This window comes from Elephantulus edwardii, unplaced genomic scaffold (genome assembly GCF_000299155.1).
Source record: "Elephantulus edwardii isolate Elephantulus edwardi_28Jun2011 unplaced genomic scaffold, EleEdw1.0 scaffold00371, whole genome shotgun sequence".
In the NCBI taxonomy this organism is placed as follows: domain Eukaryota; kingdom Metazoa; phylum Chordata; class Mammalia; order Macroscelidea; family Macroscelididae; genus Elephantulus; species Elephantulus edwardii.
This window is the reverse complement of record NW_006400121.1, coordinates 260,567-288,562: the sequence shown is the minus strand read 5'-3', so window position 1 is coordinate 288,562 and position 27,996 is coordinate 260,567. Positions and strand designations below refer to the sequence as shown.

General features: G+C 39.4%; 1 protein-coding gene across 1 annotated transcript in view; it reads left to right on the top strand.

Annotated features, from left to right (window-relative positions):
- The first annotated feature begins 2,287 nt into the window (after positions 1-2,287).
- The window catches only part of SH3RF1 (SH3 domain containing ring finger 1), a 252,817-nt gene continuing 227,108 nt past the window's right edge, over positions 2,288-27,996 (top strand). The window contains exon 1 of the mRNA XM_006902128.1: positions 2,288-2,680. Coding sequence (XP_006902190.1) covers positions 2,288-2,680 — 393 coding nt within the window. The remainder of the gene's footprint in view (positions 2,681-27,996) is intronic.

Here is a 27,996-nt window from a genome sequence, read left to right as displayed (position 1 = left end):
CGCCAAGGCGGGATCGCGCCCTGCTCCAGGGCCAGGCCCTCCCGCGTTGTGGCCGGTCCCACCCGGTGGTGTCCATCCTGGGCCGCCGGGCTCCGCAGGGCGCAGGGGGAAGGCGGTCAGCCCAGCTCCTGTGGCTCCTTCTTCTTCACTCTGATGCTACTCCTAACGCTCTTCCTCTCTGCTGGCTCCATTTTCCAGGCGTGTTGTCCTCAGGGAGAGGCATCCGCTTCCAGACCTTTCTTTTCGCCCTCCCCTGGGGGACCCTATCTCGGACCCTCGCTCTGTGCAGCCCTTCAGGCGGCCAGCGCCCTTCCGCTCCCGGGGCCGCAGGGTCCCGCGCGCAGGTACCTGGGGCGGGGGCAGGCGCTGCGGCCCGGACTCCGGGAGGTGCCGCACCCGCTCAGAGGGGAGGTGCTGTGCCGCGGGGCCGCCCCCTTGCGCCCCGGGCGCCGGCTGCGGCTCGGCCTCCTCCTCCCCCTCCTCCGCCCTCCTTGGCTGGGAAAGTGGGAGGCGGCGGCGTGTGTGTTCGAGCGTGAGGGGGGCAGCAGAGAGGAGTCTCCTGGTGCCGCGGCGGCGTCAGAGACACTGAGAGCGCGGCGGGCGCGGCGGGGCTGCATCTGCATCGACCGCCGCCGCCGCTGTGGGGCCGCGAACAAAGAGGAGGAGCCGAGGCGCGCGGAGGTAGGGCGCGCGGCAGGCGCAGGGCCGGGGGAGGCGCGGGGGGTCATGGCGTCCCGATGCCCCTGCTACTCTGGTCATTCCCTCGCCGCCACCATGCCGGGTCCCTGTGGGCTGGATCCAGGACCTGCTGGAACTGAGCCCGCGGCCTCACAGTTTTCTCGGAGCAGGAAGCTGCCCAGCTTAGTGCCACGATCTCCCTGAGCCCAGCCCAGCACCCCTAGCTCCCTGGATGATCGAGCTCTCTGGGGACACCCCCCCCCTCCCCATTCCTTGCAAGCTTATAGATAGATCAGCTTCCCCATGTCACTTTATGGTGCTGAGTTTTCACAACTTACGGCTGAACATTTATTTCTGAGTCCTTGAAAACTTCCCAGCAGTCGTGTGAGAGGGTTTTTGTCCCTGGCCCGATAGAAACAGGCGTAGATCGGGCTATTGAATGAAGTCTCCTTTCTTGAAGCAGCCAGCTGCGTCTGCCTCTAGTCCACAGCCCCAACTCCAGCCCGGGACACTCTGCGCCCCGGTCCCCCGCTCGCGACACCTGGCTCCGGTGTGTGTCTGGTGAACGGCCGCCGCGCCTCCTTGCGGGGTTTGGAATACCTGTCGTTGGTAGCGTGAGAGAGGCGCAATCCTGGGGCTCCCCTACCCCGATTTTGTCAAAAACAGCTGTTAACGATTCTGTTAAAGCCTTTTACCTCTTTTCTGTAAAGGATTAACAGTTTTATTTTGCTGGGGAGAGGAAGCCACAATAACTGTTTTAAAAGGTTTTTCCTGAATGGCCCCCTTTTCATATTATGCTCACAGTTTTCAGTTCAGCATTCCATTGTCAAATTCTTGTGGTGATAATTTTGCCAGATTTTGTGAATGGGATTAGGACAGGCTGTTCCGAAATCTGTTTCAGAATTTGTCAACGACTGCCTTGAAGGTTGCTTTTATGTTTTAGCTCCTTTCAAGCAAATCTTTGTGCCTTTTTAGCATTGTCAACCTTCAGCTCTTTTGGGTTGGGCAAGATTAAACAGTTCTACTTTAACGATCAGTGAAGAAACATATGTATTTCATATTGGGCTCGCTTACCATAAGTCATGACGAGGCATGGTTTCTTAAACAATAAAGTGGCTTGAAAATTATGAATTTTGTTGGACTTAAAACTAATTTGGGGTGGAGGAAATTTTCAGTTGCTTCTGTTCACCTCATATCATTTTGAGAGCTGAAGAAATTATGTTCTTTATTGTATTTCCTAAAGCCTATTTATTGTAAAAACCCTTCTGCAGAGGATTAACTATTTCTAAACAGTGAACTTGTAAGTGATTAATTTTTAATTTCTTGAAAAAAGAACAGTTTTGTCTTTAATTGTTCTCTCTGGCCTTTAGGCACCAAATTCCAAAGTGAAGCTGCACTGTTCAGAGGAAGCACTTTTGTGTATTCTTTGGTTCTTGGCATTTCTGAACTACGCCCCCCCCCACCCCCGAATACTAATTTTTCTCTATTTCAAACCTCTCTCCCCATGACTCCAGAGCAAATTCTGAAATGGATGTTACCTGAGTCATTTTAAGGGATGCACAAAACTATGAACATTTCTGAAGCATCTTTCTCAGTAAACTAAAGAAAAATGGATGAATCTGCCTTGCTAGATCTTCTGGAGTGTCCTGTGTGTCTCGAGCGGCTTGATGCTTCTGCAAAAGTCTTGCCTTGCCAGCACACCTTTTGCAAGAGATGCTTGCTGGGGATTGTAGGTTCCCGAAATGAACTCAGATGCCCTGAGTGCAGGACTCTTGTTGGCTCTGGTGTTGAAGAACTTCCTAGTAACATCTTGCTGGTCAGACTCCTGGATGGCATCAAACAGAGGCCTTGGAAACCTGGCCCTGGTGGGGGCAGTGGAACGAACTGCACAAATGCATTAAGGGCTCAGAGCAGCACTGTGGTCAGTTGTGGCTCAAAAGATCTGCAGAACTCCCAAGGTGGACAGCAACCTCGAGTGCAAGCCTGGAGTCCCCCAGTGAGGGTGAGTAGCCTGCAAAAGCCCTGTGATGGGTGAAGGTGGCGATGACCACATTTCGCCCATACTCATTAATTGGATATTTTAGAAATCAGCTCATTATTATGCCTTAAGGTGTGGTGGTTTTGTGTTTGGTTTTTTTTTTTGGGGGGGGTGGGCATACAAGGACAGCATGTATGGGTGGGTGAGATAGCATATAATAAATAAGTGGAAATAATGAACTTTTTCATTTTTAAGTTTTTCTCCAGTCTGTTTTTAGAAATAGGTAGCAATTATTCGATAAAATCTAAACCATGGAAATTTTGGTGCCCATTTTAAAATGGAAATTTGTTATTGTTTTGCTAATTTGGTGGGATTGGGAGAGTCATAATTATACATGGATGTATGTATATGCATATGTTTTGTAAATATGTGTATATTGTAGGGAGAAAATAAATCCTTATTTTTTCAGAGCCATTCTGTTGTTTTTATGAATGCACAGCATAGCATTTACTAGTTAGAGGAATCCTTAACAAATCATGGCCACAGGTAGCAGAGTTTTGTTGCTGTAGCAACAAAATGTCATTCAGACTGCAGTAAAGCAATAGAGAAATCTAGCCTTATGTTGGGTTCCATAGGCAATGCAATGAAGTTTTTTCATCAAATGGGTTTTGGACTGACATAATTTTTAAGTGAATCTAATATATGGACAGCTATCACAGCTTTTTCTGAATACATCTAAATTATGCTATGGGTGACGACTCCCTACTAAGACATGATTTTCCTCACTTTATAAAAACAAAAAGTAGTCACAAAGATCAGGTAGCTAAAATGCTTCATTTTTGTTGAGAGAAGCCATTTTGATAATTAATCAAAATGTTAGATTTCAATTAGTTTATATCAGTTTAAGTAAATAGTTAGTACTTATCCCCAGAATGCAAAAACTATTGAATGAGATGTTACTTATTGAAAAACTGGACTCTTAGTGGCCCTGTAGGAGGGTTGTGGATGTCAGACACCTGCAGCAGAGTGGCCTCTTATAAAATTTTCCTTATTTCCTTTCAGCCTCATCTTTTATCAGTGATATGCTTACATCACTAGATATAAGTTCTTTTTATATGGAGCCTACGTATTGTGAAAAAATACATTGGCATGCTTGCTTGTAGTAATTTCCTATAGTTTCTTTATTTCTTAGAGTTTATTGGTACCTAGATTAATGCACATGAATAATTAATTTAACTTCAGAACTAGTTACTGAGTTGATCACTTCTAACACACCTGATCCTGGTCTGCTTAGCTTAGTGAAGGGGTGGATTTGCTTCTTTGTAGAGGTTTTTGTTTCTCTGTAAATTAGATGGGGGATAGGCATAGCATCCGCTATGTGTATCTTAGTTGTTGACACATTGCCTTACTTGTTGTGTGGAATGCATTGAATATTTGATACATTTAATAAGAGAGTACAAAGAAGCAATTTAACATACTTGGAATTTTAAATTTACTTTATAGTCTGTAGACTATCTGGTATTGTCGAAGTTAATTCTCTGTTATCTGAAATACAAAGGTCTCAAAATTGAGTATTACATTTCTCAAGTAAATTGTCTTGTGATTTTAATCATGCATGGACTGCCAAAAGAATGAATAGATGTGTCTTGGAAAAAGTGCAGCCAACACACTCCTTGGAGGCAAGAATTGTGAAGTGTTGTCTCATGCTTTGGACATGTTGCTAGGAGAATGTATTCCTTGGAAAGGGATATCATGTTTGGAAAAGAGGAGAATCAGAGTAGGAGAGGAAGACCCCCAACAAGATGGATTGCCACAGTGACTGCAGCAATGAGCTCAAATATGCCAGAGATGAGGATGGAACAGGATAGGACAGGGGTCAGGGCTTTTGTTCATAGGGTCACTATCAGTTGTCTTCTACTTGTTGGCACTTAACAGCAATAACCACAGTATGTCGGAGATGATGAGGATGTCACAGGATACAACAAGATTCAGATCTCTTGTTCATAGGGTTGCTATGAGTCCTACTTGACTCTGTGGCATCTCACAACAACACTGACAGTATTTTTTCCTGGTTTATATTATATTCCTAATTTACTTCCTGTCTCCTCTTCAGTATGTGTAAACTTGCTAGCCCAGATACCCAGCAGAACTTGAGGCTTTTGATTTGGCCTAAAAAAGTTCAAATGGATGAACTAGAGCAAGTCTGATCAAAAGAACAAACAAAACCATCCAGTATTGAATTTGATACAAAATTGCCGCAATACTCTTAAAAAGAACAGCCTGAGGGAGCTCTGGTGGCCTAATGGACAAGAAGCTGCACTGCAATCCCAGAGGCGCGTGGTTCAAATCCACCACATCATTTGCTGGAGAAGGAGGGGCAGTCTCCTCTTGTACCAGTCAGATCTGATTTGATGGAACACAAACTCTCTCTTTCTCTCTCTCTCACACACACACAAATAATAAAATAAAAATTAAAAAAAAAGAACAGCCTATTCTTTGTTGCTGTTAATTTGTTTTGGAGTCAATGTTGACCCTATATTTTCAGGGTAGAACTACCCCACAGGATTTTCTAGGCTATAATTTTACTGGAGCAGATTTCCAGGTCTTCTGTAGACCTGCTGGGTGCATTTGAACCACTAACTTTTCATTTAGTAGCTGAGTGCTTAACTTTTCCACCACCAGAGCTCCTGCTTTTTTCTCTAGTCTAAAATCCTCATTTACTTAATTTTGCTTTTGAGTGTTGTGTGTTACACAAGTAGTCTCAGCACTTGAAAGGTGAAAATGTTCTAGAAAGTACTCCTTTTAAAAGTAAGCGAGTCCAAAGCAGAAAGCTCCAGGGCGGCTGCAGTACATTTCTTTGGACTTTGCTGAAGTGGGTGACCACAATAAATCCCATGCACACGTCCTGCTCCCTCAGATGCTCTGACACGACCAAGTGGATAGGGAGCCAGCTTCCACATGTTGTACAGAGCTGAAAGTGATAACATGTGGAATGTTGCTTCAGTTTAGTAGTTATGTTCTGTGTTCCATTAGAATTGTTACCATGTGGCTTCCTCATGCATTTAGCCGACACAGATTGTGCATTTATCAGCAGATCTGAACATTTCCAGCGTGCGACACACATCTTGTTCCCAGAATTTTAGTGTTTCCTGCCTACTATGAGGGAGAAAAGGAAGAGAGTGCTGGGGTTGGGGTTAGTATGAGAATTCGCCACTTATTTACTTAAATGCAAGAAATCTCTTTGGTTTTAGGCCAAAGCCAAGCTGTGAAATGAAGCACATGGAGAAGGTGACTGCAGACAACTGGTTTCAATGGATTTCAGTGTAACTGCAGAAAGTAGAGAATTCTCTGTGTAGGGGAGCAATATTACATTTTGAAAACAGGTTTAAGTAAGCCCTATAAACTTAATGACCTAATACCTCAAAAGCAAACTCTCTGCTGTTGAGTTGATTTCTACTCATAGCGACTCCGTGGGTATTCTGGTACAAACACTCAGGATAAAACTGCCTATCTCTCTCCCTTGGAACAGTTGGTAGATTTGAACCACCTACTTTTGGTTAGCAGTGCCACATGTAAAGCACTTGATCACAAGAGCTCCTTTATGAATGAATAGAATAGTTAAAATTTCTGTCTTTTATGGGTGTTATCCTCCGGTTTAAGATCTATTTGTCATCTATCTATCTATCTATCTATCATCTATCATAGTGATATAGTGCTTGCATACTGTGTCTACTTAAGAGTGAATTTGTTTAGTAAAAATAGATCACATGACCATTGGTATTACCAGTTTACACTTAACTCTTTTCTTTCATTTGTGTAACAAGTATTTGTTAAACACTTCTTTATTGCCAGATAGTGCAGTAGATGGTGAATAGGTGGAGAAAACCAGATATAGATCCTGCTTATGGTTCTGCTTCTGAGTTTGTGAATGTCTAGTTAGTCCATTGGGAGAGACAAATAGTAATAAATTAGCAATGTCCATACATAATGTGATGAGTGCTATGATAGAGAAATAGGTAAGGGGCCTGTTTGTAGCCTTAGGGTGAATTTGTGTGTGTGTGGTCTTGAAAACCTTTGTTGAGGGAAAGCATTTGAGCTGAAATCTCAAGTGTAAATAGATATTAATTGGGAAAAAGGCAAAGAAAGAGGCCCAGAGGGAGAATATTACAAAGGCCCTGACCTACAGTGGGAGGGGCCTGGTTCTTCAGCAAAATAGAGAAGGTGAGTGTAATTAGGAAAGGATGAGGTAAATAATGTAAGATGAAGCTTCATGTACATGGATATCAGGAGCTGGCAGGAGCTGGAGTTCACTATTGAATAAGTGGTATAGACAGTAAGTGCTGTGTGTTTTTTGGAATGGAAAGAATGATCTTTCTTGGATAGACATATCCAAGATGGTAGGGCTTCAGAACAGAACTGGGAGTGGTGTTTGACATCAAAGGATTGAAGCTAAGGATGACAGAGGAAGAATTGATGCCTTTGAGTTGTGGTGCTGGAGAAGAGTATTGAACATACTGTGGACCACCAAGAAAACAAACAGGTCTGTCTCAGAGAAGGTGAAACCAAGTTTCCTCTTGGAAGCTAGGATTTTGAAGTTCCATCTCACATACTTTGGGCATATGGCTAGGAGGGACCAGTCCTTGGAGAAAAACATAATGGAAGGGTGGAAGGACAGTGCAGGAGAGGAAGACACCAGAGGAGAGTGAATAGGGTAATGGGATGGGTATGTCAATGTAAGTGAGACTAGCTGAAGATAGAGCAGGATTCAAAGCTGTTGTACATAGGGTTGCTATGATTTTCAGGCAACTCAATGGCACATAAAAACAGCAACATTTGGATTCTAAGCCAGGGTATAAAGTTTGTGCCTATCGGCACCCACTTTCAGCACGTGAGGTTGACAGGAGCTTATGAATATGGTTACTTGTAGTGAGTCCCTGGATCTACAGGTGTGGAAATGGGAGAAATAAAATAATGGAGAAACAGGCTGAATTTAGAAGTGGTTTTTTTTTTCTTTTTCAGTGCTGTCCACTTAGCATGCATAGATGTATGGATGAACAGGGAAGTTGGTTTGTGGAGCAAGGAGTCATGAGGACCCCTGGCTTGTTGACTTGGCCCTGTATGGAGGCTAGGGCTGAGTGAAAGGATCTGGGTCCAGAACACAGGGAGAAGTATGGACTCTTGAGTTTGTGGCTGATGCCCATTTGAACCTAGCCACAGATGACTGGAGATGAACTGACCAGAACCCAACCAGATGAAGAGAAGATGATCCATGATGTGAGCTAGGGTTGATTGTTGCAACCTGATGGCGTGTTCTGCTCTGGCCATTGCTTGTGGATGCAGGCACTCAAAGTCTCCAAGTTGAACAGAGAACTCTTCAGCAGAGGGGATATACTTGTTCCCTCAGAGGTTTGTCAGGGGTGGGCAAACCAGAAATTGGCTGTCTAAAACATGTTTTCATGAAAGTAGCTATTAGTAAGATGATTGTAGGAGGAAAAAACCTCCACATGAATACACATGAATGAAATATAATGTAAATGAAGATTTTATAAAACACAATTTATGTGCATGAAACACAATGTGTATATGAATGATAAAAATATTAATAAAGTATTTTAAAAAGTGTAAATTTGAAAACTAATACCTAAACAATATCTGTAAAAAAAAATGAAACAGTGTCGGAGTATGGTATAAATTGTATATCTATCTTTTCTATCTATCTATATCTGTCTGTCTTCCCCAGGTACATTCATATACACTTACTTATATATAACCATACATAATCGTTGAGTTTTTAATGGTGAAATTTTATAACCTGTATAGTTGATGCTTGCTATTTCATAGGGAAATTCTTTCCTTGTCTGAGCAATTAGATCTGCCTCATTTTTTAAAAATAAAAGCAAACTTCCTCATTATTGAGGTGTACTGTACACACAGAAAAGTACACGTCTTTCAAATGTACAACTAATTGAATTGTCATTTTTAAATGACTGTGTAGACTTTATTTCCTTGAAAAATTGGAGGAAATGGTAGAAAATGAAATAAAGGAGAAATAAAAACCACCCAGTATTTCCACCTTTCTGTTCTTACTCCACCAGGGTAATTACTCAAAATAAGTCTGTTGCGTTTTCTCTAAAAAAAAAAAAAAGAAAAAAGAAAAGAAGTTGGATCATATCATACTTGCTATTTTGACTTGAGTTTTTCTGTTTGGCAGTGACTCTTGGATAGCTTTCCGTAATTAATCATGTGATCTACAAAAAGGCATTATTTACTATAATTTTATGGATGGAGAAATTATGATTCAGAAAGCTTAATTAACTTGACTGTGGTCTCATAGTAGGTGATGGGAATTGAATTCTTCACTAAAACACTTGATCCCGAATCCTTTCCCCTCATAAACACACTCTATTTAAATATTTGACCTGTGTCCTTATGTTGCTTGCAGCAGCAGAAGCTGGAACTCATGGAGGTTTGTCTTTACTCACATGTTTCCTGCAACATGTTTTTTTCCTTTTCTGATATCACAGGAACAAATGAAACTCCTTTCAGTGATAGTGACGTAGGAAACCAGACCCTCTTTATTTAAGAGGCGTTCTTTATGTATGATTAATGTGAATTAGAAATGTTGGTTTGGAAAACTTGGGCAAATGCTGACAGTGGTGGCCTTTGTAATTTCTCTAGGCTTTTTTGCATCTATACAAAACACAGAACCCCTAACTCCATGGTGGATGGGGATAGTGATGGTGGTAATGCTTGTTGTTGTGATATAGAGAACTGAGCCAGGCTGACCCTCTGGCAGGTTTTCAGAGGCACAGGAGGAGATTGCCCGTCCTTCTCCAGAGGAGCAGCTGGTGGCCTTGAACTGCGTGCCTTTGGGATTGCAACACAGCTTCTTGTCACTAGGCCGCCAGAGTTCCTTGATGGTGGTCATAGGGCACTGAATTTGTCTCATCTTTGGCTCTTTAGGAACCTTCATAGTATATACTAAAAAAGATGCTTACTGAATGAGTGAAGTGAATTCTGATCACCCAGTGGGGATCCTTTGCTTTGGTTCCTCTCAGCTTTACATATGTACTTAACTCCTTTCTTTGTGCTGCTTCCCAGCCTGTAAAACAGGGATAATACTTGCTCTCCCTATTAATAGACTATCGTGTAGAAAAATGCCAAGACTTGATAGGCAAACATTTAGAAAACTGTAAAGTTTATATAAGAGGATATATTAATTATCAGTCTTCTCCACAAAGGGATGTGTCATTTCCATTTGGGTGACAAGAAGCAAAGAAATTTAGAAGCAGTTTAAAAGATCCTAACATTCTGGTAGTATTTGGATGTAGGACTCTACCAAGTGGGGGCACGAGCTCAGTCATGTTTGTTCTTTATGCATGAGAAGCAGCGTGATGAATGTTCATTCTCTTTGGTTACCCCTGCGATTTCTTTCCCTCTTTTCCCTGTTTTTATCCTTATTCCCTCAACTCTTTTTTTTTTTCCTTTCTCATCAGGATAACAAGGAGAAGAGAAGGGAATAATTATTCTATTGTTCATAGCTGTGTAGGGAAAAGGAAAGTTAAATGAAAAAGAAAAAAAAAAATCTAGTTTAGCATTTGCTGCTGCTACTATTCTGTTTGGGCTCCTCTGCAGTCCTCTGGCTGAGTCTCTCAGCCCTAGTCCTGGCATCAGCTCTTTTTCTGCCCTCTGGCCCTTAATGATTCTTTGCCCTGTAAGTGACTGTTGGGGGAAGATGAGGAAACCAGTGGGACAGAAAGTGAGAGAAGGAAGGAGAACTCCTGTGCTGCCCCCTATTCCTCCTTGAATTGTCTTTCCAGCTTGTCTTCCCAGATCAGTCTTTTTGCCCCAGAATTAGTCTCTCCTCAGTAAAGAGGAAAGATAGCAACAAGGCTGGGAGTTGAGGTGACTTTGTCAGCTCTACCCCTCACTTTTCTGTTGTTTCTGGTCCGCCTGCTCCAGTCACCTTTCCTCATCTGCCATTGAAGAACTTTGCAGTTTGGCTGCCCCACTCTCGCCTGCTTTCTGGACTGTACCAGCACATAACATAGTTAAAACAAATTGGAGACAATGTGTTGTGGCTGCTGTGTGTCAATGAGTTGATTGCAGCTGATAGCGACTTCATGTAACAGAGGAGAAAAGAGGGTTTTCTTGACTGAAGTCTATGGAAACAGATCTTACATCTGTATAGTCGCTCACTGGGTGGATTCGAAGTGCCTGCATTTCGGTTTGCAGCCAAGTGCACTTCCAGGGCCTCTTAGACAATATGTGAAAAGCCTTTATAAAAAATTTTAAGATCAATAAATTTTAAATATGAGTTCCTTATCAAATAGGTCTTTACCAAGTTTTTTTTCCAAGTCTGTGGCTTTCCTTTTTACCCTGTTGGGGAAGTTTTTTTAATGTGCATAGGGATTTGATTCTTAGAAGGTCCCATTCATCTATTTTGTTCTCTCCTGGTTTGAGGTTTTTGATTATGTTTGGAAGACTTCATTTCATGGATTAGAGCTTCTAGAGTTCTTCCAGGCTATTTTCTAATGAACTTTATCGTCTTTGATTTTACTCCTAGGTCCTTGATCCACCGTGAGTTAGTTTTTGGTATGGTGTGACGTGTGAGTCTTGCCTGAGTTTTTTCCAAATGATTTTCCAATTTTGCCAACACCGTTTGTTAAAAAGGCTGTCATTTCCCCATTCAGCTGATTTCAACTCCATTTGACCCAATAATGCCACTACTGGGAATATACCCTAAAGAAACCATAACCACCATCCAAGCAGAAACATGCACACTCATGTTTATTTATAACAACAAAGAGTTGGAAGTAAACCAAGTGCCCTCAACAAATGAATGGGTAGAAAAGCTATGATATATTAATAAAGTAGAATACTACGGAGCACTGAAAAACAATGAAGTCATAAAACATTATACAACATGGGTGAACCTACAGGAGATAATGCTGAGTGAAATGGCTCACTCAAAAAGGACAAATACTGCATAGCATCACTGTTATAAAGAAGGTCAGACATGAGGGTTTAGAAGGAGGATAGGATAAGAGTGGTTAGATAATGAACATTGCACTGGAACAGATAGAGGAAGGAATTGGTTAAAAGGAATATATGATTAGGCATTATATGTATGGCAACAGCCCAGAATAAGAAAAACTTTGCAAAGAGGACTTGGGGGAGAAGAGGTAATTACGCCACAATGAATGAATATTTTTTTAAAAAAAACCAAAAAGAGTGAACTCTGGGGAAAGGGGAAGGGAGGGAGGAGAGGAGTAAAAATGTGCAACAATGAATGAATGAAAATCTAACTTTTATGTAAACATTTGGTACATCACAATTAAAATAAGAAAATTTATAAAGAAAATTCCAGTGAGTACACGCAACCATGCTACAACACTTGTGGGGTCACTTTGAGTCACAGTCAATTTGACAACTGTTTTTTATTTTATTTTATTGTTTTTGTGTGAGTGTACCGTCAAATCAGATCTGACTGGTACAGGAGGAGATTGTCCCTCCTTCCTCGGCAGAGCATCTGGTGATTGTAGTTGCAGCTCCTTACCACTAGGCCACCAGAGCTCCCCACGACTGTTTTTTGTAATGAGGTGTGCTTGTGATAGAAATTTTACTTGAAGAACTTGAAGACAGCTTGGCCGGTGGAACTCCCTCACCATGGAACTTAGACTCTTTGCCCAACCTCCCATGAAATTTTTAGTTGTTAAGAATATGCGTATCACCCTTCTGCTCTTCAGTGATTTTATTTAAAAACTTCTAAAAAGTGATGACATTAAGAAAAAAACCCAAACACCGCCTTGGTAGCCCTGCAAGCCCTTGCAGAGAATGTGCCTAGTCAAGGGGATGGTGGCAGTTGCTTCATGAATGGTGACATATGGGTAGCTGTAAACACAGCCATTTTAAAGATAGATGTGTGAGAGAGCTCTGCAGAGGTAGCTGGGAAGAGGAGGGAGGTGCCAGTTCAGATGGTTGACAGTAGCAGTTAAGTAGTAGCTTATTTGCGTTGCGAAGCATGGAGTAAGTGAGCAGTAGGAGGATGTGCGAATGAATTTTCAAGTTACATTAAATAGAGTGCAGAAAAGTGAAGACCGTCGAGCTGAATTATTTTTCTGTTAGCTGAAGGAAAAAAAGTAATAAAAATATCTTTTGCAAGAGAAAAAATCTTTTTAATAAAGACACATTTTAAAAATATAAACTTTTTTTATTTTATACCATTTTACTTACAAAGTTTAGTATACATTATTTTTTCACACCCAATCTTTCTGTTTTTTGTTTCAAATTGTGCGACCTGACTATTACCACGGCCCAGCATCCTCACCTGTGCGCTCTTCCCCCACTGAATCCTCATTCATGTTTTACTAGTCATCTCTACAGTAATGGTCTTATACCGTATTTGCCCTTATGGGACTGAGTTAGTTCACTCAGCATAGTGCTCACCAGTCCCTCCCAAGTTAGATAGTGATTTACAAAATCATTGCTCCTGTCTGCTTTGTAGTTTTCCATCCTGTACTATAATTTCTCAATCCATTTAATTGTGGTTACACATTCAGGTTGTTTCCATGTTCTTGTGATGGTGAATAATGCTGCTGTAAACATTGATGTCCAAGTCCCTGTTTGTGCCTCAGTTCTCATTTTCTTGGAGTATATTCCAAGCAGTGAAATAGCTGCATTGTATGGAATTTCTTTGTTCAGCTTTTTGGAGAAACACCAAACTTCCTTCCAGAGTGGATGTATCATTTTATATTTCTGTAGAGGAATCCCACTGATTTTGTATCCTGCCACTCTACTAAATTGGTCTACTAGCTTTTAACAGTTTTGGTTTGTGGTGTTTTTTTTTTTTAATTCTTGGGGTTTCCTGTGTACTGTCATATCATCTGCATATAGTAGTAGTTTAACCATATCTTTACCAATCTGGATGCCTTTTAGTTGTTTTGCCCTGGCAAGCACTTCTATATAATATTAAGTAGAAGTGGTGACAGTGGACATCCTTGTCTTGAAATGATGTTAGCTCTTGGTTTTGTGTATATACTTTTGACTGTGTTGAAGAAATTCCTTCTATTTCAATTTTGCTGAGTATCTTAATCAGGAAGTGGCATTGGATTTTGTGAAATGCATTTTCTGCATCAGTTGCTAAGATCACGTGGTTAATGAGATGAATTATGTTGATTGTTTTTCTTATGTTGAACCATCCTTGCTTACCTGTTATGAGACACACTTGGTCATGATGAATTATTTTTTTGATGTGCTTTGGATTCTATTGGCTAGGAATTTGTTAAGGATTTTTGTGTCTATGTTAATGAGAGATATTGGTCTGTAATTTTCTTTCTTGGTGATATCTTTGCTTGGTTGTGCTATTAGGGTTATTCTTGCTTTGTAAAATGACTCTGGGAGTGTTCCTTCTTTTTTCTGGGTTTGTTTCTTAGATCTTCACTGAATGTCTGGTAGAATTCATCCATGAAGTCATCTGGGCCAGGACTTTCCTTACCAGAAGTCTTTTTATGACCTGCTCAATTTTTTCCTTTGTGATGACTCTGTTCAAGGGTTCTACATCTATTCTGGTCAGTCTGGGTAAGGCATGAAATTTGTCAATATCCTCTAGGTTTTCAAATTTATCAGAGTATAGCTTTTCATAGTATTCTCATATTACCAATTTAATTTTATCTGGTTCTGTTGTGATGTCACCTCTGTTATTTTTTAATCCAGTTATCTATGCCTTCTCTCTCTCTCTTTTTCTTCTTCTTTTGTTAAGTTTATGAGTGGTTTGTCATTTTTATTGTCCCTTTTGAAAAACCAACTCCTGGTCTTAATTGATGGCTTCAGTTTATTTTCTGTTTCTATCTCATTGGTTGCAGATCTTGTCTTTATCATTTCCTTTCTTCTAGAGGTCGTAGGATTAGATTGTTGCTCATTTTCTAGTTGATGAAGGTGTTGAGTTAGATCATTAATATTTTTCTTTTCTTCCTTTTGTATGTGTGTGTCTATTGCTGTGAATTACCCCCTGAGTACTGCCTTGGCTGCATCCCAGAGGTTTTGGTATGTTGTATTTTCATTTTCATTTGTTTCAAGGAATTTTTTAAATTTCATTCTTTATTTCTTTTATAACCCAATCATCTTCCAGCAGAGAGTTATTTAGCTTCCATATAGGTGGTTTTGTAAACTTTACCCTCCTGTAGTTAATTTTTAGTTTTAAGGTATTGTGGTCTGAGAAGATACATTGTATTATTTCAAAGATTTTAAATTTATTGAGGCTTCCTTTGTCTCCTAGTATATGATAGATTCTGGAGAATTTGCTATGTGCACTTGAGAAGAAAAGGAATTTTTAGTTGGGTGCATTAACCTGAATACATCCACAAGGACAAGTTGGGTGATTGTACAGTTTAGATCTTCTGTATCTTTGCTAAGTTTCTTTTGAGCTGTCCTATCTTTTGATGATAGTGGTGTGTTGAAGTCTCCTACCACTATTGTGGTGCTATGTATTTCTTCAGTTCTGTTAATTGTTACTTTATGTATTTTGCAGATCTATTATTTGGTGCATAAATGTTGACGAAGATTATGTCTTCTTGATCTGTTGTGCCTTTAATCTATATGTAATGCCCTTCCTTATCTATTAGAGATTAGTATTGCAACTCCTGCTTTTTTGTAGTTGCCATTAGCTTGGTATATTTTTTTCCCACCTTTAATTTTGAGTCTGTCTTTCTCCTCATTTTTAAAATGTGTGCCTGTATGCAATACATTGATGAGCTTTGTGGGTTTTTTTTTTTTTAGTATTTATTCTGCTACTCTTTTTCTCTTAATTGGCACATTTAATTCATTCACATTAAGCTTTATTATTGTCAGGCCAGATTTTATTGTTGTCATTTTGTTTTGTTTCTTTTTCTGTTGTTTCTGTTACTATAGTCCATCCACTTTCCTTTGGCATCTTCATATGAAACACTACACTTAAAATTTCTTTTAGTTTTGGTCTTATTTTCACGTATTTCTGATCTTCCTTCTTTTTAACAAAGGGTCTAGTTTCTTCTTCATATTTGATGGAAGGCTTTGATGGTTATAGGATCTTTGCCCGGCAGTTATTTTCTTTCTTTCAACTTACTGTGTATGCTATCCCATTGCCTTCTAGCATGCATGGTTACTGCTGAGAAATCAGAATTTAGTCTAATTGCTTTTCCTTGTAGCTGACTCTGTTTTTCTTACATTGCTTTTAGAATTCTATCCTTATCTTTTAATTTGAAGAATTTGATTATCATATGTCTTGATGTTTTTCGTTTTGGGTCTAGTCTGTTTGGTGTTTGCTGCTCTGCAGAAGTCTGCTTCCATAAAGATTTACACTTGACAATGCCACAGGGCAGTTCTACTCTGTCCTGTAGGATTGCTGTGAGAATTTACTCCACACCATACAACAGTATAATATAGTCAGTACAGTGTAGTATAGTACTGTGAAGCAAAAGAGCTTCAACACACTTCCAAGGACCTTTCAAAAATGTCAAGGTTGTTTTTAAACAACCCCACTCAACATGATGCTCTTGGGATAATATGTTGTTGTGTGCTGTGGAGTGACTTCTCATAGCAATCCTACAGAACAGAGTAGAACTGCCCTGTAGGATTATCAAGGTTCTCAGTCTTCATGGAAGCTGACTTCTGCAGAGTATCTGGTGGATTCAAACTATCAGCCTTTCAGTTAGCAGCCACAGTGCTTTAACTTCTGTGCCACCATCTGTTCCTTAGCTATGTTATGAATCCCACAGTTGTCAAGTCAGTTCTAACTCACAGGGACCCCCTTCCATCAGGTTACGAGACTGTAAAGCTTTATGAGAAGAGACTGCCCACCTTTATCCTGATGAAGCAATGGCAGAATTGAAGAGCAGATTTTTAAATTAACAACCAAGCATGTTATATACCCCACCACAAGGACTTCTTGAACCATGTTCCAACATAACAAAGCAAACCCACCACTGTAGAGTTGATTCTACCTCTTAGCAACCCTCTCATGGATCCTAGGCCGTACATTTTTGTGGGAGGAGACCGTGCATCTTTTCCCTGCAGAACATTTGGTGGATTTGAACTTGCAGATGTTTTGTTCAGCAGCATAACACATAATACACCAGGTCACCAAATCTCCTTTAACAGTGTTATAAGAAAATTCAGTTCCTATAGAGCTTAAAATAATTCTGATATATTTCCTATTAATGAAATATATTTCTAATGCTATAACTGCTTAGTTTAAAAGATTTAACTTTTGGAGGTCTTTTAAACATTAAATGCATAGGTTAAACATTAATATTTGTAATGAAATCTTTAACTTTAAAATTTTCATTTGCTCAGCTTATTCAATGTGACATTTAGTTAGCAAATTTCTTGGTTTTCCCCCATTATTAAATTGTCTTTTAAGCACAGTCTTTGAGATATTATTTCTAGCATTTTGGTCTTAATCCCTCAAACACCTAGTCATTGAACTTAGTTTCTGAGGTGAAAAGTTTTGTTCTTTTTGGAAGACCAACCCTTTCTCAGAGACAGCTCTAGTCTAGTGGTAAGGTTTTGTGCTGCCAATTCAAGGGCACGTGGTTTGAATCCACCAGCTGCTCCATGGGAGAAATATAGAACCTTTTCTCCTATGTGATTTATATCCTCTGAAGACCCACCGAGGGGTCTGCTCTGAGTCGTTTCTGACTTGGCAATACTTAACAACAACAAGTATTTTCAGGGTCTCTGATGTTATAATCTGTAGGGAGTTGCATTGCTAAGCCAAAGGTGATGTCTCTCTGGCAGGTCAAATCCACTGATGACTCCAAGGGAGAAAGATGGGCAGTCTTCTCTTAATGCAGTTTACAGCCTTGGAGGGCCAGCTACGAATTGGTTCTGACTTGATTGCAAAGAGGTAGTTTTCCTTTTAATTATTTTAAGTTCTGTCTTAGTTATTTTAATATTAACATTTTCATTTTCTATTTTTATACAACATGTCTAAAATAGTAGAAAATATTAAACCAACATTGCTATACAAAGGTGTTTGTGTTGCTGAAATGGAAATGTTAGTTGTGAAAGGCATCATGATGTGACTTCTTGAAACATTTAAATAATCATGAGAGTCCAAATCTGGCACTAGAAAAATATGAGGTTTGTTAGGGGTTTAATCATACCCCTCTAGATGATGTATTGAAGCCCTAACCACTAATACCTGTGAACGTGATCTTATTTGAGATTGGCATGCTTTCAGATGTAATTAGTCAATATGAAGTTATACTAGGGTGGACTCTAGTCCATTATTACTGGTGTTCTTATGAGAAGAGATACAGAGAACAGATAAAAGCAGAGGGAACACAGGTGAAAATAGGTGAGAGAAGTGGGAGAAGAAAGAAAGTCTTGTTCCCAGAAGCTTCAGTGAGCATGACCTTCCAGATACCCAGAATTTGGACTTCTGACTTCAGGACTGTGAGAGAATGTATTTCCGTTATTTGAAGCTATGCACTTTGTGGCCATCTGTTATGGCAGCCCCAAGACACGAATACAGGCTCTTAGCATATGAGGTAGAAGTTGAGGATTGCCTCTGCTGGGGAGAGTGACAGGCTTCCATTCTTGCTTCTTAATGTTCCCTCAGAACATTCACCGCTGTCAAGTTGATTCTTCCTCATAGTGATGCTCTGTTGGTTTTCTGAGTCTGTATGTAGAAATGTGAGGAGAGTGCCCACTTTCCTCCTGTGGAGCTGCTGCTGGTGGCTTCCAGCTGCCAGACACACATGGCCTGCCTTCGAGTTTGTAGCATAGCTCACTGCAGATTACACCACCAGACATCTCCCCTCCCAGGCCATGGTGTCCTCTTTTACAGAAAAGAGAATTGGCTGATCGCTCTGTTCTTTTAAAGTTCTTAAGTTATTAAAATAATTGTTCTGGCAAAGGCCAATTTTGATAATGAGCATTTAGAACTTTCAATCTCTGCTCTGAGTTTGGTGTCTGGGAGTCATCTGGGTGTGGTGAGGCGAGTGTTTCATAATCCCCCATGGACATTGTCTGCTTTACAATCTTTGGTGTCTCCTTGGAAGCCTACCTTGTGTTTGCCAGGGGAATCCTTGGGATGGTTAGATAATCTGTACATTTAGCTATGAGGTCAAACTGAAGTAGAAAAGCAAAGGCAGCTTTTGCTGGTCGATGTTGTCTTGATTCCAACTCCTGATGACCCCATTTGTCAGAGCAGAGCTGTGCTCTTTCTTTTTTTTAAATTTTATTTGCTTTGTTGTTATTGAGAATAGACATGGTGAAGTATATACCACTTTGTTTCCCCAGGTACTGTTTAATGACACTTGGAATTCTTTTAGGTGATGAGCTCTTCCTCCCCTATTAACATAAATTCACTATCCTGTAAGATTCCTGTCTAGTCTTTCAACTATTGTTGATTTGATCCCATAGAGATGGTAAAAAAAAGAATTATTATTAAAAAAAGAATAACGCTCAAGGTGGATCTTTTTAAAAATTCTAAGTTGAACTGTGGTTTAGTGGTATTTTTGGCTTAAAGTTTATATGGTTTCTAGAGTTCATCCGTAGGACTTTTAATGTGTGGGGGTTTTTTTCGTTGGTTTTTTTTTTTTTTTTTATGAGACGCCTCTGGGTGAATTTGAACCTCCAGTTTTTAGCAGCCAAACATATTAACCATTTGCAGTACCTGGAAATATCAAGGGAATTTTAACTTTCAATGCCATTGATTTGATTCCAACTCATAGTAGCCTTCCCCTGGGTTTTTGAGGCTGTAAGTCTTTATAGGTGTAGATTGCCCACTTTACTCTGTGGTAGCTGTGGTGGATTTGAACTGCCAGAGAAATGCCACCAGAGCTCCCCTAATGACATTTTAAGGAACCCAATGAGAAATGGATTCCTAGTGGGCCTGGTTTTTATGATAGACCTCCTCTGCCTAAAGCGATCTACCCTTGCTCTGTTTAGGAACCCTTGTGGCAGTGTGTTCACCTGCTAACTGAAAAGGTTAGTAGTTCAAACCCACCTGTCACTCCATAGGAGAAAGATGTGATAGTTTGCTTCTATAAAGAGGGCAGCTTTGGAAAACCTATGGGACAGTTCTACTCTGTTCTGTAGGGTCACAGTTAGCCTAAATCAACTAAATGACAGTGGCCATTTTGGTCTATTCTGCTTGGTAATGTGAATTTATCACACTGCCTGAAGGTCTAACAACTAAAGTTTAATTATTGCATATTATAATGCTACATTCTTGGAAGTGTATAAATTGTTTTAACTGTAATGATTTTCTCATTTTTACTGAGAATATTTTCATAGATGCAAAGGATTTTTATGTTTGAAGAGAAGTACAGAAGGCTAGTTTGGGGTCAGACCGGCTTAGGTGGGGTATCTGTGGTGAGTGGTATCGGTAGGACACTTAGGAGAGTGCAGGAAGATGTGGCTGCTGGTAGTTTTTTTTTTTTTTTTTAAATCACCAAGAGTAAATGGGGACTGTTGGGGATAAACAGGATTAATACCGTCCCCCTAACTGAGAGCAATGAGTGAGAGTCCAGGATATAAAAGAAGGCTTCAGCAAGTATGAAGAAGATGTTAATAGAAGTTCTTTCAAACAGTTTCAGTGGCATTGATTTCTTCTGAATGCTTCCCTCTGTGTGTTCTCTGGTTTTTGCTGGGAAGGAAATGTGATGAGGTAAAAAAGGTGCAGGATGCAGCTTCAGGCTGACTCGAAGGCTGCTCTGGGTATGCTCTGGAGCAGGTGACTTTTTCAGTATAATTTTTTCATTTAAAAAATACAGATCTGCTCTTCAGCCAATGAAGGTTACCAGAGTTATGGATTGTATTGCCTAGACTCTGGTAGTTGCTCTGCAAATGCTCACTGCTAAGAAGTTGGTTCGGACTCAGAGTTTTGGGGTGATCAGTCTTTATGGAAGAAGAATGCTAGTACCATATTTTTTATATAAAAAAATGGGAACTTTCAGTATTATATATCAGTTATATTGTGCAATTAAAAATAGCCTTTATTTCAGAGTGGATTATATTTGGGGTGGGGCTGGGGTTGGGGCATGTGGGGGGGATTGTGTACCAATGAAGGAGTCTTTATTTTGCTTTTCAAGGAGAGGAGCGAACGGGGTCGGGGGTGGGGGCGGTGGGGAGAAAAGTGCAACAATGAATGAATGGAATTCCAAAATCTCTGTACATGTTCATTGAAATAAAAAATAAAAATAAAAAAACAAACAAAAAATAGCCTTTATTACCTTAAATAGGTAATTTAATACAATTTATCAACTTAATGCCACATAAATTTTCTTCTGTGTTAAATGGTCAGCTCCAATTAATTAACTATATAGAAAATGTGTGGATCTGTCCACGTTTTGCCATTGACTCTCTGTAGGGAGTATGCTGCTGACCTAAAGGATGAACCTCTGGGGTTCAAATCCAATAGCAGCTCCATGTGAGATAGATGGACAGTCTCCTCCCATGTGACTTACAGCCTCAAAAACCCAATGGAAGATCAGCTGTGAATCCGTTCTGACATGACAGCAATGAAATGACATGTGTGTGACACTCGGAGGGGCCTCATCTGTAAAAGGAGCCTTGGAACAACATTATCCCTCACACCTACCTCTTCCTGTTCTCTTATTTGTGAAAAGAGGACTGGCCAGTGGATTTATTACATGTTAGACATCTGTGCCTGCTTTCAGTATTTTTAGTGATGTGTAGGAAAAGAATAGCTAAAATAGTTTCAAACATGTTTGTTTTGACCTAAGTATTTTATATTGTATTGAAAAGATGTAAATCCCTAATATTTCTATAGGAAACCAAATATGTTTTGTGGTTACACTCATAAATTTTAAAGTTAATGTTAGACAAGATTATTATACTCTTACATGAGACTTTTTTTATGTGTAAAACATCCAGGTATATTTATTTATCTATGGAATTTTTTTTGTTTTGTTTTGTTTTTGACATATGAAATTGCCCTTTTATTTTGCAAAAAGTACCTCACACTTGTAAAATCTTGCAGGCATGTCTCCTCCACTCTGCATTTTTTTTAATTAATTTTAATGAAACTTTACAAAAGAGACTTAGGGTTTCCAGTCATTCATTGTTGCACTTTTCTCCCTGCCCATCCCCGCCTCCCCAATTCACTCTTCTTGAAAGTAAAAGAAAAACTTTTTCATTGCTATGCAATCCCTCCCCCCAAGTACAACTCCATTATGCAGCCTTCATTCTGGACTTCTGTAATGACAATAATACCCAATCATATATGCCTTTTAAACAGTTGTCTCCCTGATCTGTTTCAATGCAGTGTACATCATTCCTCCCTTCCTTTTCTGTCTTCTCTCAATCCCAATGTCTGTCACGTTTTACAACATTGGTCGTATGCAATATGTGTCCTTTTGTAACTGAGATATTTCACTCAGAATAATGTCCTCCAGGGTCATCCATTTTGCATAATATTTCACGAGTTCCTTGTTTTTCAATGCTGCATAATATTCCATTGTGTGAATATACCAGAGTTTCTCTATCCATTCATTTGTTGATGGGCATTTGGGTTGTTTCCAGCTCTTTGCTATTGTGAACAAAATCACAGTAAATACGGGTGTGCATATATCTGCGTGGGTGTCAGTTATAGTTTCTTTAGAGTACATTCCCAGTAGTGGAATTGCTGGGTCAAATGGTATTTCTATTTGCAAATTTTTGAGAAAGTGCTATACAACCTTCCATAGTGGTTGCACCATTTTACACTCCCACCAATAAGGAATATGAGTTCCAGTTTCTCCACAACCTTGCCAGCATTTGTTGTTTGTCACATGAGACTTTTTAATGCTTGTGGAGATAGGAATGTGTTCCTAAATTTCTTTTGTGCTTATTTTTGTTTACTCACCTTTCTCCATGGCATAGAGATTATGTTACTTACATAGATATTACTAATCAATTTACTGCCTAAATAAATGCATTTGTGTGTTAATACCTTTCTGACTAACTTGGTAAAGACAGCCCCCATAATGAGCTTTGTGTCATTTCAAATTTTGATAAGTTTACATGTTAATTTCTTTTTAACGGCATGCCTATTTATAGTTAAAAATATTCACTTTCTTATTTTGTAGTGGAGCTCTGGTGGCCTAGTGATAAAGACCTACATTGTCATGCGAAAGGCACACAGTTCAAGTCTACCAGCTGCTCTTTGGGAGAAAGATGGGCACTGTTCTGTGTGATTAGTTGTGTCTGAAAATCCACCAAAGCATCAGCTAGGAGTTGGTTCTGACTTGAGTGTACACAACAGCGACAATAACAGCAGCATTCTTATTGGATAATTAAAACAGACTTACAAGGGGGGAAAAAAAAGAAGAATGAACTGGGGAGGAAGGTAGAGAAAATAGTGCAACAATGAATGAATGAAAACCCAAAATCTCAGTAAATGTTCATTAAAATCAATAAAATTTAATAATAAAAAATAACAGCAGCATTCTGTAGGGTAAGAAAGGACACTCAGTGAACATTTTATATGGATGGCTTTTTAGAGATTTTTTTTTTTTTAAAGTCTCTTGAAAAGGATGTTTCAAACGCTCACTGGTATCTTATTCCACTGCTCTGCAATCTTCACAGCCAGGAAGTTCCTTTTTGTATCAAATATAAATCCCTGTCCTTGCAATTTAATCACATTCCTCTTGCCCAGTCCTTAATGGAAAAGAAATGCTCCCTGTACACTTGCCTTCATAACCTTGCAGGCTTTTATGCAGCCCAATCTCCTCCCTGGCTATCTTTTATTCTGGACTAAATAACCGAGTTTCCTTTCCATGTCCTCTTAGGACCCATTTCCTAACATTTTAATCATTTTAGCTGCTCTCCTTTGGATGCTGTCCAGCTTCTGTTCATCTTGATTGGGGTTAGGTCCAGAATTGCTCTTTGCATGGTAATAAAATCCTGAACAGGGCAGTGAGGTGGTGGGAAGGTTATCACGGCTCCTGAGCAGGCTGTTGTTTTTGCATCCTCACATAACATGCCTGTCAGAATAACTCACTATATTGCTGATTCATACTTGCCTAAACAAAAAAACATGTTGCCATTGGGTTGATTCAACTCTTGATGACCTTGTGTGTGTTAGGGTAGAACTCCCTCGGCGGATTTTCTCGGCTGTGATCTTTAAAGAAGTGGACTGCCAGACCTTTCTTTTGTGGTGCTGCTGGATGGATTACAACTGCCAGTCTTTAGGTTTATAATTCAGTATAAACCGTGTCTATCACCCAGAGATTGATATTTTGCTTCTAGCCTCATATTTATATAAATCTGATCTGAGCACTTATTGTCAACTTTCCTTCCAATTAAACTGCCTTCAGTTTCTGTAATCATGAGGGTGGTGTCAACAAATTGAACTATCAGTGAGGGAATGGGAAAATGTTAATCCAAAATGTAATTTTTTAATCTTTAAATAGAACTATTCCATGTAGCCATTACTGAACTACAAAATAGTTGAGCTCAGTTAATAAGGTACATCATGCTTGGGAGGGTGGAGAGACAGCGCAGGAGGAAAAGACCCTCTATGTGGTGGTTTGAGTCAGTGATTGGGGTAATGGGGTGGAGGTGTCGGAAACAGTGTGACTGGCACAGGATAGAGCAGGATTTAGGGCTGTTGTACAGACAGCACATAACAATAGTTAATAAGAATGCTTATTGTATTTTTATAAAGAATTGACTATGTAAGTTTAAATAACCAACTGTTGATCCAAAGCATAGATGCATACTTTAAGAGGCAGAGTCTGGTTTAGCAGTGGCAAACAATACGGGGGTAGAAATAGTGAGAATCGTGCTACAACAGGAAATATATAACCAAGTCTGTCTCTGTCTGTCTGTCTGTCTCTCTCTCTCTCTCTCTCTCTCTCTCTCACACACACACACACACACACACACTCTAACACCATCACCATTACAACAAATGTTACTTTTTGATACATGTATTTGTATGGGTGCTTGATCTTAAGCACGTAAGTTACCTCTTTATGATATTTCTTTAAAGCATATTCTGTCCCGTTTGGTATTTGCTTGTTTTCTAATTTATTATGTCTTTGTTTTATTTCTTCTACTAAGTCATAGATAACTTGATAGCAGGAACCCTTTTTTCTCTGTGTATATGTTTTTTTCCTTTCTAGTAAAAGTAATAGATGTTCAGTAAAGACTTCTTGTTGGAGTTCTTAGATTGACTGCTTGCACTCTAGGTTCCCCCAGTCAGTTTAAACACATTGCATCTTCGTGAGAGTGCCTAGCTACACTTATATTTGTGGTTAACATGATCACATTCTCTTTCCCATTGTTGAAGTCAGCAATGAAAGTATACCCAAAGGTAGGGTAGACCTCATGGAACTTGGGCTGTAATTAGATCCTGGATCACAGGCCTCTTGAGTATGGCCCTCGGAACATTCCTGTTGCACCCACCATGGTGGTCTAGAAATCTTATTTTCCTAGTTTATTAGAAAGAATGTTCTGCAGAATTGAGTCAAAAGGCCCATAACAGTAAAAATATGTGATCCGTTATCTCTTATCCCCAGGCACATCATTCTGACAGAGGAAAATGCAGTGAGCCTAATAGGAATTACCTATCAAAAGTCATGGTAATCTTTACCAAACGCCTTCTGATTTCTCTGCTTGCAAATACATTTCTGGAATAAGAATTTTACATGTAATGAAAGTCTGTGTTCTGATGAATATCATCTGTATCCCGATTAACTCCTGCAGTAGGTAATCCTGTTGATAGTAGGAAGCACAGGTGATAACCCCTCTAGATTCTAAATCCCATGAAAAGCAGGATGCGTATTCAAAATTAAATTAAAATTCTTGAGAATGAAACTGAAAGAAGGAAAAAAAGCACTAAAAGGAAAAATTAGTCCTAAGAGATCCTTTCTAATTCTTAACTCAGCCAGCTGTGACATGAAACATGAAAAGGACCCACAGGCTTGCTGGCTTAGACACCCCTGTGGCTGATTCTTTGTGATTGTTAATGTATCAAATATTTAACGCGATCCATGGAAATACCTTGAGTTATTATTACCTCTCTCAGGGGACTGTGCTATCTGATCCCTACAAATACGTAACACTAGATCTACCTGACTTCTCATTATAGATTAAAGAGAAGGTCAGATCTTGGGGAGTGACATGGTAGGATGGCTTGGTAACTTTAGAAATGTGACACATGGCTTTCTAGGTATGCTGTGAATGAAGAACTTTGTGTGGAAGGAGTGCAAAGGCCGCATGAATAGTTACGTAAATGCATGTGTTGATAGGTTTTCTTAAGCAACTTCTTTGTGATCCTTGCTAAAAAAACCCAAACCCAACCCAGAATGCAAGTTGTTGTTTATATTAACCTTATATAAATTTTAGTCCCTGCAGGTAGATTTTTTTCCCCTTCCTTCCAGATTAATGGTATCTATTCTGTATCTGGGTATAGAGTACTCATTACTAACAGCTAGTGTTTTGTTTTTGTTTGAAGTTCCTGGATGATGCAAAACTGTAAGAGCTTTGAGATGCTCAGTGAAATGTTGGAAGTTGGCATTCACTCCTAGTGTCCTGAAAGAAGGGGCTTCCTATCTGTTTCACAAAAGTCGGCCATTGAGAATTTACGGAGCCCAATTCTCTTCTGACACACGCGAGTCTCCATGTATCACAGTTGATCTGATAGCCACTGATGGTTGATTTTGTCTTTTAACTGCAGCCATGTAGTAATCATGCTCACTCTTGTAACTCTGGGTTTTTGGACCAGTTGGCAGTTCATGTAACTTAGCCAGTGATATATGTTGAATTGTAGAATTAATTGCAGTATTTAAAAAGAGCTTGTTTTTGACTATGAATGGATCAGCTCATCAGTGCATTTGTGCTGAACTGAGAAGTTACTGTTTGGTAGTATACCAGGCATGCTGGTACATAAAGCAGTGAATTGAATATGTAGCTTAAAGATAGATTGACGTAAACATTTATTTGTAGTTAATACTTGATACCAATTTTCCTAATCATCTTATCTGATGAATATACAGAGTTGCTAATTATTGGCCACTGTGTATCAGTTACAAAAACAGGCCAATCTGAGGTTAATTAGATTCAATTCTTATGTCAGTAGTTTTAGGAAGAAAATAGTTTTTATTTTCAGCAAGATCACATTTAAAGGATCATGAAATAATTTATAGATCTGATCTTGTGGGCTAATGAATTATCTGAGTGAGGAAAAGAAATTCTCTTTTGGAAATGAATAATGGTGCAAAACCTGATGAATATAATCAGTGTCACCAAGTTGTGCGTGTGAAAAATATTAAAAGAGCAAATATTTTATTTTATATATACTTATAGAGATTAAAGGGGAAAAGTAAATTTATGACTACCTTACCTTTTGGGGGAAAACATGTAACAAAATATTGTCTGACATTGAAAGAGTAAAGTAATGTTTTAGCAACTCAGTTCTGTTTGTTTCGTCTGGGTTTAGGCATGAATGAATTCATTCTTGTTCTCTGGGAACTTGTTTTGCATTTCTATCACTGGTGGAAAAAGAAGACTGTGATAAATTTCATAAGCTAGGAAATGTGAAATATGCAAATGTGAAAATATAGGGCTGCTTTTTTTTTTAAAATATAAACTCAGTTCTATGATCATCCAGGCATGTGGGGTTAGTCACCATTCTCTTCCACGGCTCACCTGATTTTTGGTTTCTCTGTAGCGTGCTGAAGCACTTCCTCCTGTGTTGTTGATGTGTGCTGTGGAGTCAGAACTGACTCATAGTTGACCGCCCTGTGAGTTTTCAGAGGCCATTAATAACAGAGGAGGAGACTGTCCATCTTTCTTCCGTGGAACATCTGATGGATTCGATCTGTCTGCCTTTGGATTTGCAGTGCAACTCATTACTATGCGACCAGAGTTTCTGTGGGTATATAAATTATGCTTTATAGCTTCCCACCAACTAATACACTTAACATAAATATACTTACTAGATTTATTGCAAATATGAATACAGATGAACAAAGAACATCTGAATAATTTATAGTTTTGTTCAATGAGTATGCAAGCTGTTTCTTTAATGTTTGAACAAAGAATAATGTCACAAGTAGTTTTGTTAATAAAATAAATAGAGGTTAAAGACTGGAACTGTTTCTTGTAGACTACATAGCCTTAAGTCATTCAAAGGTAATGAAGCAGTTTTTTGAAGCAGATTGTGTTTCCTTGTGAAGGAAGCCACCTTTGTTCCTTGTCACTGATGCATTCTTCATAGGTGAGGTCACCCTCCTTTGCTGATATCTTTCTCCTTTCATAAAAGGGGGATGTGGACCGCTCCCACTGCATTCCATTTCTTAACAGTTGTAAAATAAGGCTTATATGTACCTGTACATTAAAAG